Source organism: Xenopus laevis, chromosome 7S, assembly GCF_017654675.1.
Source record: "Xenopus laevis strain J_2021 chromosome 7S, Xenopus_laevis_v10.1, whole genome shotgun sequence".
Lineage (NCBI taxonomy): Eukaryota > Metazoa > Chordata > Amphibia > Anura > Pipidae > Xenopus > Xenopus laevis.
The window spans coordinates 33,971,311-33,991,781 of NC_054384.1; the positions used below are offsets into that span (position 1 = coordinate 33,971,311).

The following is a 20,471-nucleotide window of genomic DNA, read 5'->3' on the forward strand; positions in this document are numbered from 1 at the left end:
TGGTTGAGGATGGACAACCTAATCACGGGACAATCTTGGGCGACTCCGGAATGGAATGTCATCTCCACAGACGCCAGTCTAAAAGGTTGGGGTGCAACCTGGAACAATCTATCAGCACAAGGTCAATGGTCTCACGAGGAGTCCAAACTCCCCATCAACATACTAGAGTTACGAGCCGTAAAACTAGCGCTAACTCAATGGTCATGTCTCCTGTACCAAAAACCAGTTCGCATCCAAAGCGACAATGTCACCACAGTGGCATACATAAATCGTCAGGGAGGAACTCGCAGCAAAGCAGCACTGAAGGAAGTTCAGCTCATACTGGAGTGGGCAGAGGTCAACCGAGTAAGATTGTTTCTGGGCTTGGAGTTCAACACAATCTCACAGTTGGTATGCCTTCCACAGGAGAAACAACACAAGATCATGAAGCAAGTTCGGTCATTGCTATCACACCAGAATCCTACTGTACACATGGCAATGCAGGTTCTGGGTCTCATGGTCTCAACGATCGAAGCAGTACCCTTTGCTCAGATTCACCTTCGTGCCTTACAAGCAAATATACTATCATCTTGGAAGGGAGGACCTCTGTCTCGAGTGGTCAATCTCTCCCAGACAACAAGGGAGAACCTTCAGTGGTGGTTGAGGATGGACAACCTAATCACGGGACAATCTTGGGCGACTCCGGAATGGAATGTCATCTCCACAGACGCCAGTCTAAAAGGTTGGGGTGCAACCTGGAACAATCTATCAGCACAAGGTCAATGGTCTCACGAGGAGTCCAAACTCCCCATCAACATACTAGAGTTACGGGCCGTAAAACTAGCGCTAACTCAATGGTCATGTCTCCTGTACCAAAAACCAGTTCGCATCCAAAGCGACAATGTCACCACAGTGGCATACATAAATCGTCAGGGAGGAACTCGCAGCAAAGCAGCACTGAAGGAAGTTCAGCTCATACTGGAGTGGGCAGAGGTCAACCGAGTAAGATTGTCGGCCATCCACATTCCGGGAGTGTCCAACATAAAGGCAGACTTTCTCAGTCGAAACCAAGTTCGACCAGGCGAATGGGAACTTCATCCGGAAGTGTTCGCGGAACTCGTGGGTCTCTGGGGCCAACCACAGATAGATCTGATGGCATCCAAATCCAACCGGAAGGTACGCACATTCTTTGCACGGGCTCGAGACCCACTAGCGGCAGGGGTGAACGCCATGACACAAACCTGGACATTCGACCTGGCATATATTTTCCCCCCGCTTCCGATGTTGCCTCGAGTGCTCAAGAAAATCAGGTAGTCAACACTGACAGTAATTGTAATAGCTCCTTATTGGCCTCGGCGAACATGGTTCTCCGATCTGCAGGATTTGTCGATAGACCAACCAGTTCGTCTACAATGCAGACCAGATCTGCTCAACCAGGGCCCAGTGTCGCATCCCAATCCCGGACTATTCGCTTTGACGGCATGGCTATTGAAGCATCCATCTGGCGAAGACAGGGGATAGCAGAAGAAGTTATTGCCACTATGCTTAAAGCTCGTAAACCCACTTCTTCTAAGTCGTACCACAGAGTTTGGCGTTCCTACTATAATTGGTGTCAGGAGCTAGATGTCTCAGCCCTGGAACTCAATTTACCCAGACTTCTATCATTTCTTCAGCAAGGTCTACAATTAGGCCTAAAGCTCAGTTCTCTGAAAGTCCAAGTTTCCGCATTATCTATTTTGTTTCAACATCGACTAGCAACAGAAGACACCATACGTACCTTCTTACAAGGTGTGGCGCATGTAGTTCCTCCATTTCAGCAGCCAGTTGCAGGTTGGGACCTTAACTTAGTGCTGGAAGCATTGCTGGATTCACCATTCGAACCAATGCATTCTGTTTCCGACAGTTGGATCACCTACAAGACAGTGTTCCTAGTTGCTATTTCTTCAACCAGAAGGGTGTCCGAACTGAGCGCTCTGTCCTCGGATCCGGCCTTTCTGGTGTTCCATAGAGACAAGGCAGTGTTACGAACAGTTCCATCATTTTTGCCTAAAGTTGTATCTTCCTTTCACATTAATCAGGAAATCATAGTACCATCACTATGTCCGGATCCCAAAAATGACAAGGAACGACGTCTTCACAAATTAGATGTAGTCCGAGCCCTTCGGTGGTACCTTGATAGGACAAAGACTTTTCGGAAATCACAGACTCTTTTTGTGCTTCCTGCCGGTCCTCGTAAGGGTTTTCCTGCTTCCAAGACTACCATTGCTAGGTGGATAAAAGAAGCCATCAGGCAAGCTTATCTTTCCAAAGGCAAGACGCCACCAGAGACTATCACGGCTCACTCCACAAGAGCCATGGGTGCATCAGCGGCCTGGCGCAACTCTGCCTCAATGGATCAGATCTGTAGAGCAGCCACCTGGTCCTCAGTTCATACCTTTACTAAATTTTACAGACTTGACACCACTTCTTCAGCTGAGGCCTCTCTAGGCCGCAGGGTGTTGCAGTCTGTTTTGCATTAATGTTCAATCTGGCTCGTCCCACCCTGCTGTTTTCCTGGGACTGCTTTGTTAAGTCCCCATCGGTCCCTGTGTCCCCCTTAGACGACAGAGAAAATAGGATTTTTTGCTACTCACCGTTAAATCCTTTTCTCTGTAGTCGAAAGGGGGACACAGGGCTTCCCGCCCTAGGACGAGCCTTTGACCAGACGGTCGTGTCCAGGATAATCCCTGGCTTTCATTCTGTCATAGTTGTTATCAGTTAATTTTTTCTTTGGAACAAACTGAAGCTTCAGCACAGTGTGCGGGGTTAAGCCAAGTATGGCACGCCCCTTAATTAATATTACCAAGTGTCCTGCCTCCTGGAGGATGGAGCTTAACCCCATCGGTCCCTGTGTCCCCCTTTCGACTACAGAGAAAAGGATTTAACTGTGAGTAGCAAAAAATCCTATTTTTGGTGAATCTGTTAGTGTACTGTTTTCATACTCAATATGCTGGCTAACCACAAAGAAACCCAGTTGCTGCATGCTTTCATGCTCTTCCAGATATGCCTGGAATGCTGATACTTACAACACTCAAAACCTCAGTGTCGGGGAACACAGGAGGTTTGAAAAGCACTTTTCATGTTAGTGACTCAGAGCTTGTGATATGTAACCCATTATAAGTGTAAATGGACAACACAGAGATTTTATATACAGGTATGGGATCCGTTATCCAGAAAGCTCACAATTATGGAATGGCTGTCTCCCATTGACTCTATTTTATCCAAATAATCCAAACAATCAAAATGTCCTTTTTCTCTGTAATAATAAAACAATACCTTGTACGTAGTTTAAACTAAGATATAATTTATCCTTACTAAAGGTAGAACTATCCTGAGTTTATCTAATATCTATATGATTTTCTAATAGACAAGGTATGAAGATCCAAATTACAGAAAGATCCATTATTCGGAAATCCCGAGGTCCTGAGCATTCTGGATAACAGGTCACATACCTGTATTGCTATCCCTTTTGTTAGAGCTGCTTTACTAAACATTATTCTATTTCAAACATCAATTGTTTTATAGGCAGCAAAAGACCACACAAATCAGCAGAGGCACTGTACTGCTGCAGCCTATAGAAATGATCAGGCATCTAAGAAACTGGTGAAATTCAAAGCCTGTTTTCTTCTTCCAGAAATAAGGAACATAAATATTTTAGCAGAAACAATACTGTAAACTGTTATACAATGTTTGTAATTGTATCTGTGCAGACGTGTATAAATTATAATCTTAATCAGCTCATGCCTGTTTGTAAAAAGTACCAAAAAATTCATACTTCCCTTTAAGGGAATTGAGAAAATAAGAACAGATATTGATAGCATAAGCCTTTAAAGGGGTTGTTCACCTTTGAGTTAACTTTTAGTATGATGTAGAGTGATATTCTGAGACAATTTGTAATTGTTTTTTATTTTTTATTATTTGTGGTTTTTGAGTTATTTCGCTTTTTATTCAGCATCTCTCCAGTTTGCAATTTCAGCCTTCTGGTTGCTAGGTTTCAAATTACCCTACCAACCATGCATTAATCCAAATTTTTGTATCTGTAATAAAACAGTACCTCAGAGGCGGGCCAGGCCGGCCAGGCGCCCTAGGCAACCAAGCCGACCAGCTCGCCATAAAAAATAGAGTACTCCAGCACATGTAATCTGCTCAAGGGTTATTACCCGTGTTTAATGTCAAGCCAAACAGGTTACAACGTTTCGGGGGCGTACCACTTCTTCAGGCCGGCCACGGCGCCGGCTGAACGCACGCATGCGCGGATTAGTGGCTGTTCCCTCTCCATCAAATGATTCACTGCAACGTGGTTCAAAAACTCAGATCCAATTTGCTGCGCTGGGCAAACAAAGGGAACAGAGGGAGCTGCAAGGGGAGTGGGAAGAGATGCAGCAGTGGTGGGGGGAGTCCGTGCTCGCGTAGCCACACATTCCCCCCTGTGTCCTGACAGGGTCAGGAATCTCCCACCACCTGCTGGAGGATTAAGTAGCCACATGGAGGGATCCATTAGCAGTGTGCAGCCCAGAGCGGGCACCTGAGCGGGAGCGGGCGCACCACTCAGCCTGCACTACTCCACTTTTAACAAAAAAGATAACAGTGGTTTTTTCTTTAATTTCGCTACTGGGGTGTTTTCTGAACAAAGATTTTTAGTGAAGCAATATTCAGTTGTATGAAATGAAATCAAATGTGAAAAACTAGCTGTGCTAAAATTTGGGTACCCTTGTAATTTTGATAATTTGAATGCTTGTAACTGCTCAATACTGATTACTGCCAACACCAAATTGATGGATTAGCTCATTAAGACTTGAACTTCATAGGCAGGTGTGTCCAATCATGAGAAAAGGTATTTAAGGTGGCCAATTGCAAGTTGTGCGCCTGTTTGACTCTCCTCTGAAGAGTGGCAGCATGGGATCCTCAAAGCAACTCTCAAAATATCTGAAAACAAAGATTGTTCAGTATCGCGGTTTAGGGGAAGGCTACAAAAAGCTATCTCAGAGGTTTAAACTGTAAGTCAACTGTAAGGAATGTAATCAGGAAATGGAAAGCCACAGGCACAGTTGCTATAAAACCAAAATCTGGCAGGCCAAGAAAAATACAGGAGCAGCATATGCGGAGGATTGTGAGAATGGTTACAGACAACCCAAAGATCACCTCCAAAGAAGTACAAGAACATCTTGCTGCAAATGGTGTATCTGTACATCGTTCTACAATTCAGCGCAATTTGCACAAAGAATATCTGTATGGCAGGGTGATGAGAAAGAAGCCCTTTCTGCACTCACGCCACAAACAGAGAAGCTTGTTGTATGCAAAAACTCATTTAGACAAGTCATTTTAGAACAAAGTGCTTTGGACTGATGAGACAAAATTTTAGTTATTTTGTCATTACAAAAAGTGATCTGCACGATGGAAGAACATCACATTCCAAGAAAAACACCTGCTACCTACTGTCAAATTTGGTGGAGGTTGCATCATGCTGTGGGGCTGTGTGGCTATTCAGGTACTGGGACCCTTGTTAAAGTCGAGGGTTGGATGAATTCAACCCAATATTAACAAATTGTTCAGGATAATGTTCAAGCATCAGTCACAAAGTTGAAGTTACCCAGGGGTTGGATATTCCAACATGACAGTGACCCTAAACACACTTCGAAATCTACAAAGGCATTTATGCAGAGGGAGAAGCAGGGCCGCCATCGGGGGGGGGGGGCAGGGTGGGGGACAAGTGTCCTGGGCCCGGGCATGAAAGAGGGCCCGACAGTGCTGCACTTTTGAAAGAGCCGGGCCCCCCTTCCGAGCGCCGAAGATTTGCGGCAATCTGTGCTGAACAGCCGAACTCCCAAAGCGGCGAAAAGACCCGAAGCCACGAAAATAGCAAAAGCCGAAGTCCCGAAGCGGCAAAAAGACCCGAAGTCACGAAAATAGCTGAAGCCAAAGTGGTGAAAAGACCTGACATTGACATGAGTTCAATTCTACTGAATACCAATTTGTGTTTTTTTTTTTTTTTTTTAATCCCCTGGCTACCAATGTATTATTTTAATATTCTATAGGCCCCTGCCGATAATGTTTTTTTAAAAAGAAATCTAATCTGAAATCTATGGAATGATTTGAAGCAGACTGTTCATGCTCGGCAGCCATCAAATTTAACTGAACTGGATAGATTTTGTATGGACAAAAAATACCGCCATCCAGAATCCAGACACTCATCAAAGGCTATAGGAGGCGTCTAGAGGCTGTTACATTTGCAAAAGGAGGCTCAACTAAGTGTTGATGTAATATCTCTAATTTTGTTATGATGCATATTATCTGTTAATCTAATAAACTTTAAATCATTATAATTATACCGTACTAGACAAAAATGAGATGTTCATTGGATAGATTTAGGGTTCAGTACATAAATACTGTGTGCACAGTACAAAAGCATTACAGCCTGTGCTACCCACCTGCCCAGATTTTTCAGTGTCCATTAGATGCCTGACAGGTGGTTGATGTATGACATATTCTTAACACTAGTAATATTAGCTTAACAGAGGACTGGTACAGGCTGACAGTGTTTTTGGTGCAAGGAGCGAGCAGGGTGCTGCTTACACTGCTTTACCTCATCTGGCACATACTAATATTAGGAATACCATTCTTCATCGGCCACCCGTCAGACATCAAGAATGGTAGAAATGGCTGGAGGATTCTGTTACGGTCATGCAGCCCTGTCCAAAGTTTAATTATCAACAAGCAAATATGATTTCCATGTAAACAATTATATATTTCCCTCCCTCACTTAGGTCTGAAAAAATACTGTTTTTATTTAATGAGACACCACTATGCCAGCAAACATTCCCTCATTTGTAGCTGATATATCAAGTGAATGTGCCTCTAGTGCTTTCTAAATGGGTAGTTCACCCTTAAGTGAACTTTTAATACATTAAAGACTTGCGAATTCTAAGCAGCTTTTCAATTGGTTGTCATTTTTTTTTATAATTTTTTTTATAGTTTTGTTCATTCCAGCATTCAAATGGGGGTCACTGAACCCCCATCTGAAAAACAAATGCTATGTAAAGCTACAAATGTATTGTTACTACTACTTTTATTACTCATTTTTCCATTCAGGCCCTCTTCTATTCATATTCCAGTCTCATGGTTGCTAAGGTAATGTGGACCCTAGCAACCATATTGCAGAAATTTCAAACTGGAGAGCCACTGAAAAAAAAACCGCTAAATAACCCCAAAACCACAAATAAAAACCAATTGCTAATTGTATCACTCCTTACATCATACTAAATGCTAATTCAAAGGTGAACAACTCCTTTAATGAGTATTACAGGTACAAGATCTCTTATCTAAAAAAAGAAATTATTATTATTTTGAATAAAAACAATTAGCACAGTACATTGATCGGTTCCACTCTATTATTTGCGTTAAAAGGGACAGATAGGTAGCTGGGCTTCTTGGTTCAAATCACACTGTTATCTCTTTGTAACATAGAAGACATTTATTTATTTTAAAGAAATATAATAAATTGTGATGCTGAGCAAATTACCTTAAGGTCCCTGTGTACAATATCATGCTGGTGAATGTGGTTGACACTTTCCAAGATCTGATGAATACAGTGGCTGGAAAATGCACAAATGAAGCACAAGGTTTAGTAAGACAGTTTCATTAAATATACAAGAAAAGCCTCTGATTTATCTCTGCTTTGCATTCGAGAGCATTAATGTGATCACAAACTCATGTCTAACAAACTTGCTGAAAACGTATTGCTTGGCAACGGGCATAACAGGATTTTTTGAAACGAGACAAGCAAACAGCTCATACACATTATTATTCCAGGCTGCAGTGTTAAATCTCCCTTTAAAACTTGCTGCAACGGGAAAAGAAATGTTCTTTCTTTACACATTTGTTTGTGCGGCACAGAATCCTAGGTATCTGCCAATTACTGCTACACTCACTACAGTGGGGAGAACTGAATGGGGCCTATAGACTACAACCCGATAAAAAAATGTAGAATTTAAAGCACCCAAATTAGTACCATGTGGCATTACCCTTACATCAGAAAAGTTAAGACAAACATTAGTTCACCCCTGCTGAAATAATTTTTTATGCTTTTGACTTTGACTCCTCTTTAATTATCTAAGTTCGCTTAGGGTGGTGGCATGTGCTGCTACTTGGGGAGATTAGTCGCCTAGCAACAAATGGCCTCTTCTTCGGGCGACTAATCCCCCCTGAAATGCCTTCCCGCCGGCAAGAATGTAAATCGCCGTCAGGATGGCACTCGGATCACTTCAGCTTTCCAAAGTCAACCCAAGGTTCCTTGTGAGGCAACTTCGGGCGACTTTAGAAAAAGTGTTTTTCAGTGCCATCCTGCTGGCCATTTAAGGTGGCAATCTAATATCTACTTTACAAGGACCAAATATGGAGTAGCTTCAGTTTCCTTGTTTAGAAATAATAAAAACCATAGATTTTTAGTGAATAAAGTACTAGGTAAAATGTCCAGCAGAAGCCCTATTCATTAAATTGATGGTGAACATGAGAGTATAATATGCCTTTGATGTGGAACTACCATTACTTCTCAACATGCTGCTGAATTCAGCTGTTCTTGCACCAATTGCAGAATGTAGGCTTGCACGTTCTTATTGGGTGTTTGTCAGCATTCTTTCCAGAGCATAACTAAACAAAAAAGCATTTTAGTCAAATATTAATTGAACTCAAAGCTTGCCTCTTGTGTGTAACCATCTTGTCTCAGGCAACATATGAGGCACAAGCTGCTGTGTGTAAACTGAGCAGTCCATTTGACCTAAGGTCTGGCTGCCATATATTAAGTAGTCAATGTATCAACTGGAAGGAAACAGCTGCTGAGACGATGAGAGGAGATTTGAATATGCTTGTTTGCAGTTATCCCTTTAAGCCTTAAATGAAAAGAACTACAATGCTGAGTATTCCAAGTGCTAGGGCAGACTTGTAAAATCCCTTGATGGCGTGGACAGAAGACTGGCCGTTACCCATCATAATTATGGAACTCCAGCCCAGTTTGGAAATGTAATAGCCATCAGTCATATAATAAAAGTCTGTCTTGAATTCAGCAATGTCTTTAAATGGAAAATCAATGTTATGGGCAAAACATATGTATCAACAAAGGGCTTTGCTATAAGCTTATGCCACCAACAAGTAAACAGATTTAATTTTACATTTTCTCTTTTAATTAAGGGTCACCTGGTCATGCTATGAACGGTTGTATAGTGTGTGCACAAAACTTACCTTCTCCTCTTTGGGAGGAGACATAGAATGTTATGACAAGAAAGCAAACAGTATGACTTCTGAAGAAATCACAGAACACACAAACATACATAGATTTAGCCAAATAATTTGGTCATTCCCATCAACACGGGTGTGCCAGTGGATAGTGTGTTGGACTAAATGAGTGCACTAAATGAGAGCATACACTGTGCTGCATCACACCAATGGGCAGGTTATCAGCTGATCCTCACTACAAGTAGGGTGCAAATTCAATAGGAAGGCATTTCTGTAGAAACCTAATCAACTGTCCACGGGTAAAGAGGCTGGATAAATGCAGTTGGTCATCTACTTGTAAGGCCAAATTGTATAGTTTGTCACTAAATCCTCATAATTATAAGTAGGATAACCATGCAATTGTCCATGTACTGTCCAACTTTTGGACAAAACCAAGACAAGAAGTCACCACAAGAAAAACAAAACAAACTCATAAATGTGGGACAGTGTGTATAAAAATAAGTCCGTATTCTTCAAGACTCATGCCACACAGAAGCTGGTACTTGTAGCAGACTTAAAACAGGATTCAGAATTCATTATTTTATTTGAAAATTGTCTAATAGAATAACAACTATTACTTTGCCATAGGAAATATGTTATGTAATTCCAACTCATACAGGTTGCTTTTTTAAATTGATGCCTTCCAAGCACCTGTCAGTACATTATCTTTCTTTCCTTTGGTTTCAAGAATGCTTCGTTTACCCTATACTCTCACATCATCTACTTATACTTTCCCTTTAAAAGATATTCCTTTTTAGCTGGCTCTGCATAGTCAATATATTTTGAGAGAAGAACCCAATGTTTCCCTGGCATGTTCCTCTGAATACAAGGCGCAGCATGAAGTCCCCAAATACCACCCAAACACTGTAATGAGAAAGATACAAGCCGAGCGTGCAACATCTTGTCCAAAAATGGACAAATACTTTAAGTGTCTCTGTGCCAGGCACAAATAGCAACTTAGTTTTGGGAATGTTTCTTCAGTAGAACTCAATTCCAAGGATTTTTTTTTTTTATTTCTTCTTTGTCAGATACATGCAGTTTGTCAGTGCATACAATATCAATCTTGCTTTGTACGGCTAACAAGCACTTCTCTGTTCAGCACTAAGCCTTTGGGAACGGATCTAATAGGAAACTAAAAACTTTCCCTTCTTTTGTCGAATAAAAATCCTATTCATCAGGAAATTGCAAACTCCACAAAAGTAAGCAAAGGACTTCTATTTTCTCGATAATCCTGTGGATTCTGAACACTTCTCGCCAAATGGCATGGTGGCAAGTCCTTTATTCGCAGAAGAATGGACTACTTCAACTTCTGCAAAAAAAAATCTATTTACAGTGCCTATATTCCTCCTTGCTATGCCAACAGATTTTCTTCAATAGCATTCTGATTTCGACATATGCAATTAAAAGCTACACAGAACTAAAATTTCTTACTTTGAAATTTTGTAATCCTATGACTGCAATCTACATTTTGTTACTCTGACTGGGATAATTATTTAGTATTCATCAATTGGGAGTCCACATCTGGTTTCTACCTTGAGGGACTCGCCCCAGTTCGCAGGCAATCATATGCAAAAATTCATATATCAAAAGATAGCTGTCCCAAGGCTTTTTTCTCCAGTTAAAAAAATATTTTATTTAAATTCATATTAAAAATTCACATACATACTGACCCCACAAGGCCCACCGTAAGCTTTTCGCACCCTCCGGCCCACCTTCCGCGTTTTCGCACACCTATGACTAAGCGCCGGAGGGTGCGAAACGCGTAAGGTGGGCCTTGTGGGGTCAGTATGTATCTGAATTTTTAATATGAATTTAAATAAAATATTTTTTTAACTGGAGAAAAAAGCATTGGGACAGCTATCTTTTGATATAGGAATTTTTGGGATCATTATTTGTCATAATGTATTTCTAAGGACCACATTACAGTGTCATTTCAAGAAACCTGTGGTGCCACTGGAAGGCCACATCAGCTCATGATCAGCTCATGGGCCTCCAGCTGGACAGTTCTGGACTATTGCATTTAATTTAAATTAGAGAAGAACCAAATCTAGTATTCATCTTGGGATTCTGCCAGGATTTGGCCATTTTTTTTTTTAGCAGGCTTCAGATTCAGCCAAATCCAAGTGCCTGCCAAACCAAATCTGTAAAAGCATGTCACTTTTCATTTGCGAATGTAAATCAGGCTTCTTATTTGGCTTGTTGCATCCCTAATCTAAATACCATGTAGCCAGAACAAATACTGAAAGTAACACAATATCAGAAAACTGATCTTTTATTATATGAAACTGATCCTTCTTAAGAAATTGCACTTGTATTCCAGCAAACTGTATTTTGTAGCACTGAGTCATAGGAAGAATAAACGAAGGTTAGATGGGTCATCTTACAAACAGAACAAGGCAACATGTAGCTATATTTTGAGGACATACAGTAATAAATACAAGAGGAAGGCATGTTTGGTGATCTTTCATACAGAGCTCACTTTTTATACCACTTCCCTTTATAGCACCATTCTCCTAATATGTGGTAGACTAATTTAGAATGAGCACAAAAATATTGTACATTTAGGGGCAGATTTATTAAGGGTCGAGTAGTGAATTTGAATTTTCGAATTGTTTTTAATCCCCCAATTTGAATGTGAGATTTATTACATCTCGACAATGGAAACAGTTCTAATTCGAATATTCACCACCTAAAACCTGTCAAGATTTACATTTTTACATTTTTGTAGATTTACAATCTACAAGTCAATGGCAGAGGTCTGTTGAACCATTTAAATATGTTAATAGCCTTCCTGACATTCTAGTTATTATCGGATGGAAAACTGATATGATTCAAATTTTCGGGTCGGGACTATTCGATCGAATTTTAGACTTTCTAATTTTTTCTTAAATAACTTCCCATTCGAGTAAGTATATTCTAATTTACTAGAGTAAAGAAAATTCACATAAATTCAACCTTTGATAAATCTCCCCATTAAAGATAAATCTGTGTGTTTTGCCAACAAGCATAATTTTTGCACTATGTGCCATAACCGGCAATAGGATTTGCTCTGTAAGCATAGAAAACAACTGCAATGCAGTTTTAACAATTATTTATCAAAGACAGCAAAATTGAAAAGCAACAAGTAGTAATTTGCATTACATAACTTTTTTAGTTAGTTAGTCAAAACCTAATTAAATTTTCGCTTTAGATTCGTTTTGTTAAAGTCAAGAGTAAAAAAATCACAACCTTGCATTTACACAGATTTAGCACAGAAAACTAGTTCTGTAAATATTATCGGCCTTGGAACATAATAGCAATAGGGCATTGTACCAAACATCCGGGGCAACGATTACTAAAATACATGATTTGCATACTAGAATGAAGGTCATGTTTAAAGATCTGCATCCTGATGCAACACACACCAAAGAGAATCATTTCTAAATGGCAATGAACTTTTAATGCTGGCAGGCAAAGGAACATTTCACATTTTAGTACAGATGGTATTTTATTGGCAACAGCAGTGCTTTTTTCTCCTTCTCTCTGTCTCATCTGTGGTTGTTTCATGCTTAGAAATATGTCAGTGTTTAGCATATGTGTAGTCTATTCAAATATACCACTCTTTGCAATAAGTTTTGGGTGCTTAGTGAAACACTGAGGTTGCAATTAGACCATATACACGTGGCACATTATCTATAATTAGCTTATATTCTGAATTAATGGGGTTAAATGTGCATTGCCTTCCTTTACAATTAGGTCATGATAACACGCAGTAATATTGTTATAAAGGGGTTGTTCACCTTCAAACACTTTTTTCAGTTCACTTGTTTTCAGATTGTTCATCAACAATAAAGACTTTTCCCAATTACTTTCGATTTTGTGACTTTTTCTAATATTAAAGTGCAAATTTTTCACCTCCTTATGTCTTTCTAAAGCATCTCTTTTGCAGACTCTGTAACTGTTCTAAATTGATACATTTAGTTGATGAATTTCTTATCTTTGGCCCTGATAAGCAGAATCCCTGCGTTTTATTAAAGACAGCTATTAGAATTGATACAATAGTTGCTAATATTCCACAGATGCTGCTGTGAAATGTATCAACTAATTGTATCAACTAAATATAGCAAATTGTAATCGCCCGAATAGCAACTTTGGGCGATTTCTGATATGGAAGTGCCGCGAGTGCATTGCGCTGGCGTTTTCTCATTCAAGCAGGTGGAAGGCAGGAAGAAGGCAGTTCGGGAGATTGTCGCCCCACAGGAGAGGCGATTAGTCACCAGGCGACTAAATCTCCCCGAGTCTGCCAGTCTGCCCCTACCCTAACAGCTAAGCATCTGCACCTGGATTACAGAGTTGCCTAAAACACCAGAGACAGGAACTTTAAACTTATTTGGAAAAATAAAAGATGGAAAAAGTCTTAATTTCTGGTGAACAATCTGAAAACAACTCAACTGCAAAAAGTGTCTGAAAGGTGAACAACCCCTTTAAGCATTAATATCAGTAAAAATTGCAACATGCAAAAACAGATAAATGCAAATTCTATATAAATGAATGTAGGAGATCTTGAAACACACCAGAGATTGACTGCAAACTGAAGCCTGAATGTTTCCTCTCTGAGCCTTTAAGGCAACTAGGCAAGCAACATCCAGAAGGTTTTGTATGCCATCATTTCAATATAAACTGTGCCCCAAAAATATTACAAATCTGATCATTATCCTGTTCCATAAGAGCTGTACAGCACTGTATTTTCTAAAGATGGTAACTGGGTAATATTCCTGGTAGTATTCCCCAATAGCAACGACTGTCAGACTTATTTCAGTTTAAGCCCTATCTTGTTAAGTCAGAAACCCAGATGTCTCAGAAAAAAATAACTTTCTCAAGAGGATCTGCAAAAGGAGTTTTCCAACAATGTGTCTGCTTTATCAAAATTTGCAAACTATGCACTCTGATACTGGAGGTATGTGTATCTATATGTTCATGTATTTACACATTTTGCTATATTGATGATGCTATAAGAGTACTCATACCACAATGTAATAAGTTATTGGTGTGCACTAGGCTACTGTACAGAAAATGGGATGTACTTTGTACCCATGATATTTTAAATTCTAGTGCTTGAAAGTAACCTTTTTTGTGTTCATACCGGAGTGCAGCCTTGACTAGGTGAAGCAGACCTAAACAATTATGTCAGTATATACAGAATGAGAATGCTAACATATTGCAGTAATTTAATGATGTTGACTGCAAAGGCACTCTCTGCAATATTACTAATAACGTTGTTTTTGTTACTTATTTTCTATTTAACACTGTCCTATTCATCTTCCAGACTTGTCATCAAAAATACTACAGCTGCTGATCCTCAAAACTGGATAACTGCCTAATTAATAATAAAGCAAAACATCAGAAAATTAAAAAACTGAAGAGCAAATGCAAATCATAAATGTTTGTTTACAGTGATATTCTAAGGATACCCCTTTAACTAATGTAACACATTTTTTTTCTCTCTTCGCCAAAGAATCAAAAGCAGTGGGTTAAATCTTTTTTGGAACTGGAAAGAGGGAGCTGAGGCAATTGAGAGGAGGAAATGGTATGGCAAAGCAAATGTATGGATTAGTGGTGAGGGGAAAATTTTTCTGGTTTGTCAGAAACATTTTCTTGTGCTTGCAATGTGCCTAGAAGCAAGACAAAGTCACTGAAAGGGACTCACCTCACCACTACAGAAAAAAATTCTGAATTCTCAGAATGATATTATCATATCAGTTTATACACTCTGAATGTTGCAATATAAAAACTGGTATTGTCATACTGACAATTTAAATATAGTATCTGCTATTCAGTTCTGTCCTTACCTGGCGTCTGCTTCACTATAATATTCTCTTGCCACAATGTCTTCAAATAGCTCTCCGCCAGTCACCCTATGAAAGAGAGAGAAGAGAGAGAGAAAGAGTCAGTTGTTAAATAGTACCAATAGGGATCCTATAGCAAACCACAGAAAAGTAGAGGTCCAACTGGTGCTGTGCCAAGAACAACGCTCAAGAATGGCAAACTATTTGATATCAGGCACAGTGACATTGCTTAGGCATTAACTACCCAAGAGGGACAAGCATAACTATACAGCATTAGTAGCAAAGAAGGATGAAATCAGAACTTATTTTTACTGTTGACATTGCAGTAAAAACTGTATGTTTTATTCTTTTTATTTTGTGCAAACATTTTCTTCCTACAAAACCAGAGGCCCTTTGCAATTTGAATATCGGATACATCCATCACGTGACAGAACAAAAGTCAATCCTGTTATCATATGCAGTCAGATTCAGATAGTTTTGATAATTGTGGTTATGGAGTGCTTACAATAAATGGCAGTCATCACAAAAGTATAAACTGCTGACTTACACAGAAAGTACAAGAGGAACAAGTGACAGTATACCAACAAGTTAAGTGGCAGTTATATAAATATAATACACACTTTTTTTTAATAAGATATTGCATATGTTAATTTTGTGAGACTGAGAAAGGTCTCTATGCTTCCTTGCCACCAGACATAGTGCAGAACCCTACAGCTATGCAATTTTCATGAATTAAAGTGTATACCAGCTCTATGCAGCAGGTAGGAGAAGCTTACTCCAGCACTATTCAGTAAGTACAAATTGAACACATTGCACACAGAATATACACAATGGATAGGAGAAGGAGTATTGCAGCTTATTAAAGGTACAAACAGTAGTGAGCCCCTGCACTATGTCACAAGCTAGAACCGAACAGATTGAGCCCCTACACTATAGCGAAGGACTGAACTGAAGTTTATATACAAGCTCACATGGTAGAAGAAGCAAATCCCAAAGCTATGTAAGAAATGTCAACTGAAATGCACATAAGCTATATGCAGAAATGCATTATAGCTTTGTTAAATGGATATAAGCAAAAACATATGACTGCACTACTGTATGAGAAGGGTTGAAAAAATACTTCACCAGCACCCAACCCTAACCCTTGCTTTCTCCACCTGACCTGGTCTGCAGCTCTACACCAGACCCCTTTTCCGAAGTCACAGGAGGGGTAGGGCAAGCACAACAATGTAAACCAGTGCTTACCCATCAGTGTTGGCGCTTGCAACACATGGAGATTGTGAAGTGGGCAGCTGGGGGCAAATTTGGATCGCCACCCGTCTGTGGAGACAATTAGCCAACTCAAACCTGTTCGATCAATGGGTTTCGGGCAAGCCCGCACATCACTTAATTGCAATATGCAACACGTGCCCAACAGCACTATGCAGTGAGGGGTAGGAGTATCTAAATCCAGTGCTAAGCAATAGGCATTGTCTGAACAATTCACCAGCTCTCTACGTTGGTTAAAAAGATTGTATCACAACCTAATGCAATGGGCAAGGATTACAGAAAAGTCAAGCTCTATACATTAACACACACGCAGCTCTCATGTACAGACCTAAGCACACATCCATGCACAGAATTGTGAGCAAATGCTATTCACCAAGTTACTTGCACTTGAAAGTTACTACTCCTTCCAGTTCACCCTGCTTTGATGAACTGTGCATAAGGTGCAAAGCACAGGGCATGCAAGCTCAAGGGCAGAGGCGAAACTATAGAGGAAGCAGCCCTGCGGCAAACATGTCAACCTCTAGATATGTTGGGGGACCCTAAAATTCATTTGCTGCGGGGTCCAGTCACATCTAGTTACACCACTACTCAAGGGAAAACTGAACTTAACACTTGCCTTGGAAAGGTCTTACTTCTAGTTATACAATGGCTCTATGTAGAAAACTGGACAGAGGAACAGTTTTGGCAAGTTTCGGTTGCATAAAATCCAGGTATACTGCCAAACAGAGCCTTCTGTAGGCTGTCAGTGCACATAGGGAATCACAGCCCATATATTAACCGCTCTTTTTACAATGGAATGTGGATTATAGGTAAAAAAGGTTGGGAACCCCTGGGTCAAGGCCTTCAGGATCATATCTTTATATAGTTATGGAATACCAAAGCAAATTATGAGAGCTTTATATTTTACAATAGGGGGTAATTTGTTCCTCTATATACATTGTATATTACAATTGAGTGTATATTATTTTGGAACAAAGGACTAATCAGCAGGCAGAGGAGTTATAAACGTGTAATACTGTAACAATTATATAATGATGGAAATGTCAGATCTTTAAGTTCCTGTTGAATAACACACATATTACAGCTCATGGAATGTTCTATCACCTGTCTATCAGTAGCTGGAGAAGCTGTCCTTCAACCACACATTGCTACGCTGCTTATTCTGAAGTAGGGAAAACAGAGAAGATTTTGTGGGGTGTAGGGGAGAGGTCAGGTCTAGTGGGAGCCAAAGAAACACTACCTTTTATCTGCTTTATTCATCATTCTCCTTTAATTGCTCTCAGTTAGTACGGTCTTGAATCACAGCATAGGCAACAATACTATATTTTATATGTGTATACCTGGGATGTGCTGTTTTTTGGTAGTGTTTTTATCACTAAATTACGCTGTTCACATTGTAAGTAATTCTACCATTAAAAATGCAGTCTTAAACCAATACATTTATTTTTATTTGTTATATTGGTGTGTAGACAGACATCTCAGGTCATTTTGTCTGATTATGTGCTTTCAGAAACCATTCAATTTGGAACTGCTTTCAGATAAGCTATTGTTTCTCCTACTCCTATTATTGAGTGCTGTTCTCATATCTACCACTAAGTGGGGCATGGGAGCATTTTTAGCAATGCAGGTCAGGGAGCTGTTATCTTGCTATCCTCCCATTGTGCTGCTGATGGGCTATTGGGGGAAAGACAGGAGAATGATATCTTGAAGGCCTGGACTGGCAATCTGTGGGTTCTGGCAAATGCCAGAGGGGCTGCTGTAAGGTGCCACAGAAATTCACTATTTAGTGTGCTGGTGGGGGGCTGTTTGGGCCTCTGTGTACCTCAAATGCCAGGGCCTATGTATAAAGCTGCAAAAAGTGTGAACTATGAATGCAGTTATATCTAATATAAAAAATTCAAAAAACAACTGGACTTGCCGAGTAATTATTGAAGACGTTTCACTACTCATCCGAGCAGCTTCTTCAGTTCAACTGACTGGTATAGGAAGTTCTCGGCATACACAAATGCAGTTGTAAAACACAAAATGTGGCTACTAAATAGAAAGCACCATGGGACTCAGGTGCACAAAATGAGATACACGCACAAAGAAATAAATACAAAATTTCATTATTAAAGGTATTATGTAGCTGGGATACTGAACACAGAACCTTAAAGCATCTTTGTGTCTGATTATTACAGGTAAGGAGAGCAAGAAGCCATTACATTTGTGGCAAGTATGCCAAATATGAAATATATCAGCCCTTTATTTACCAAAATCATGCAAGAAATTTAAATTTAAAACAGAGGACAATAAGTCTGAGATCCTTTCTTTGTAGCCTACAGAAGATGGCTTATGTGTACTGCAGGTTATAAACTAGAACAAAAAGGTATGATCAAATAATTAAGAATACCTTTTAAGTCATTCCCAAACCCCAATAACAGTATGAACTGGCCATACACTGGCATACTTACAAGTCAAAAAGAAGGTAATGAAAGCCCTCTTCTGAAATACTGTCATGGAGACGCACTGGAGAAAGAGAAGAGAACATAAATGAGTTAAGACACCAAAATCAAAACCATTTAATAAGGATGTTCTTGAGTTCAACACGTCAAGACGTAAGGAAAAAAACATAGATAAAATTAACAGGCAGGAAAAATGTTCTGCACAAGCCCTGTTGATTAAACTCATGTGGAACAAAGAATTATGTTTGGGCCACCTATGGTTGAAGAGGTTTTCTCTCAAAAATCCTTTTTTTTGTGACATATAATTTGATTCAGAGGCAAAATAAATGTATATGCCACACCTAGCAAATAGATGAACAATTACAGTGGTGTTGGTAAGCTATTACAGTTGACAGCTCCCCAGAGTACTGCACATTACTGCTTTTATAACAGTAAGTAGCTATTTAGTTTGTCAAACCTTGCTGGTGGGCGTCACCCAAAAGGTGTAATCAACAACCCGAGAAGCTAATAAGGTGTTAAAGTGGTAATTAGTGATCAGAGAAACCTACACTTCATTACTATCAATTTGCTTGTTTTCATATAATGGCAGATGCAAGGTGACTGTTTTTAGTAATATAAAGTTGGCTTAGGGAAAAGTGTCATTAAGCAAGTTCATTAAATACATTCAGGTAGAAGGGTAACATTATTGTGAGGCTGAACTGAGTATTAAATACCACATTTTCCCATTTACATAAAAAAAAACCTTTTTTAATACAAATTTTAATGCATTTACTATCTGGCTAAAGGTGCCCATACACAGAGATGCCCATACACAGAGATCCGCTCGTTTGTCAATGTCGCCAAACGAGCTGATCTCCCTCCGATATGCCCACCTTGAGGTGGGCAATATCGGGCTGATCCGATCGTGGGCCCTAGTGCCCAACGATCGGATCCTAACGATGCCTAACGGGCAGTCGGATTGCGGGACCACATCAACGAATAGATGCGGCCGCGATCCAATGGGATTTTTTGTCCCATCCGATCGAGCTCTGCCCGACTTTCGGCCAGATCTTGATCGGTGAAGCCCGTCAGGGGGGCCCATACATATGTCGGCAGCTTTTATCGGCCCGTGTATGGCCACCTTAAGTTACAAAAGCAGTTCTCTACTTCTTCATAGGTTTTTCACCAAAAACTGGTCTCCACCTTTAAAATAACTAAAAAAAAATTTTAAAAAAATTTGTTTTACTTAAAAAAAAAACACCAACGCAGTTTTAAATTTCAATCGCAAGATTCTCTGCTTGCGATCCTCTTCAGAAACGCATCCGGGCGACGATCCATCGTGCGGCGCTCGAATTCTCCTCCCTGGCTATCTCCTATAGAAGGCATGGAGGAGAAACCGAGCGCAACACCATGGATCGTCCCCCTGTCTCCATTTCTCAAGAGGAGCGCAAGCAGAGAATCGGTAAGAAATTTCTTCATAAAGACTTTGCGAATTGAAAGTTAAAACTGTCTTGGTGTTTTTTTTTGTCGTTAAGTAGAAACAAATGTTTTTAATTTTTTTTATGTTACTGGTCCTTTAAGCAGCTGAAAAACCATGCTATTTTATGGAAGAAATAAGGTTCAATCCTGCTGCAATTTCAGATGACCAAGGCATAAACAAAATCTCCAT

General features: G+C 39.9%; 1 protein-coding gene across 32 annotated transcripts in view; it reads right to left on the reverse strand.

The window, feature by feature from the left end:
• camk2g.S (calcium/calmodulin dependent protein kinase (CaM kinase) II gamma S homeolog) overlaps positions 1 to 20,471 on the reverse strand; it is a 183,424-nt gene that overhangs the window by 70,505 nt on the left and 92,448 nt on the right. For all 32 annotated transcript variants that reach the window (XM_041570394.1, XM_018226826.2, XM_041570388.1 and 29 more), the window contains 3 exon segments: positions 18,833 to 18,887; positions 15,114 to 15,179; positions 7,538 to 7,610 (listed from right to left, as the gene is read on the reverse strand). In XM_041570394.1, coding sequence (XP_041426328.1) covers positions 7,538 to 7,610; positions 15,114 to 15,179; positions 18,833 to 18,887 — 194 coding nt within the window.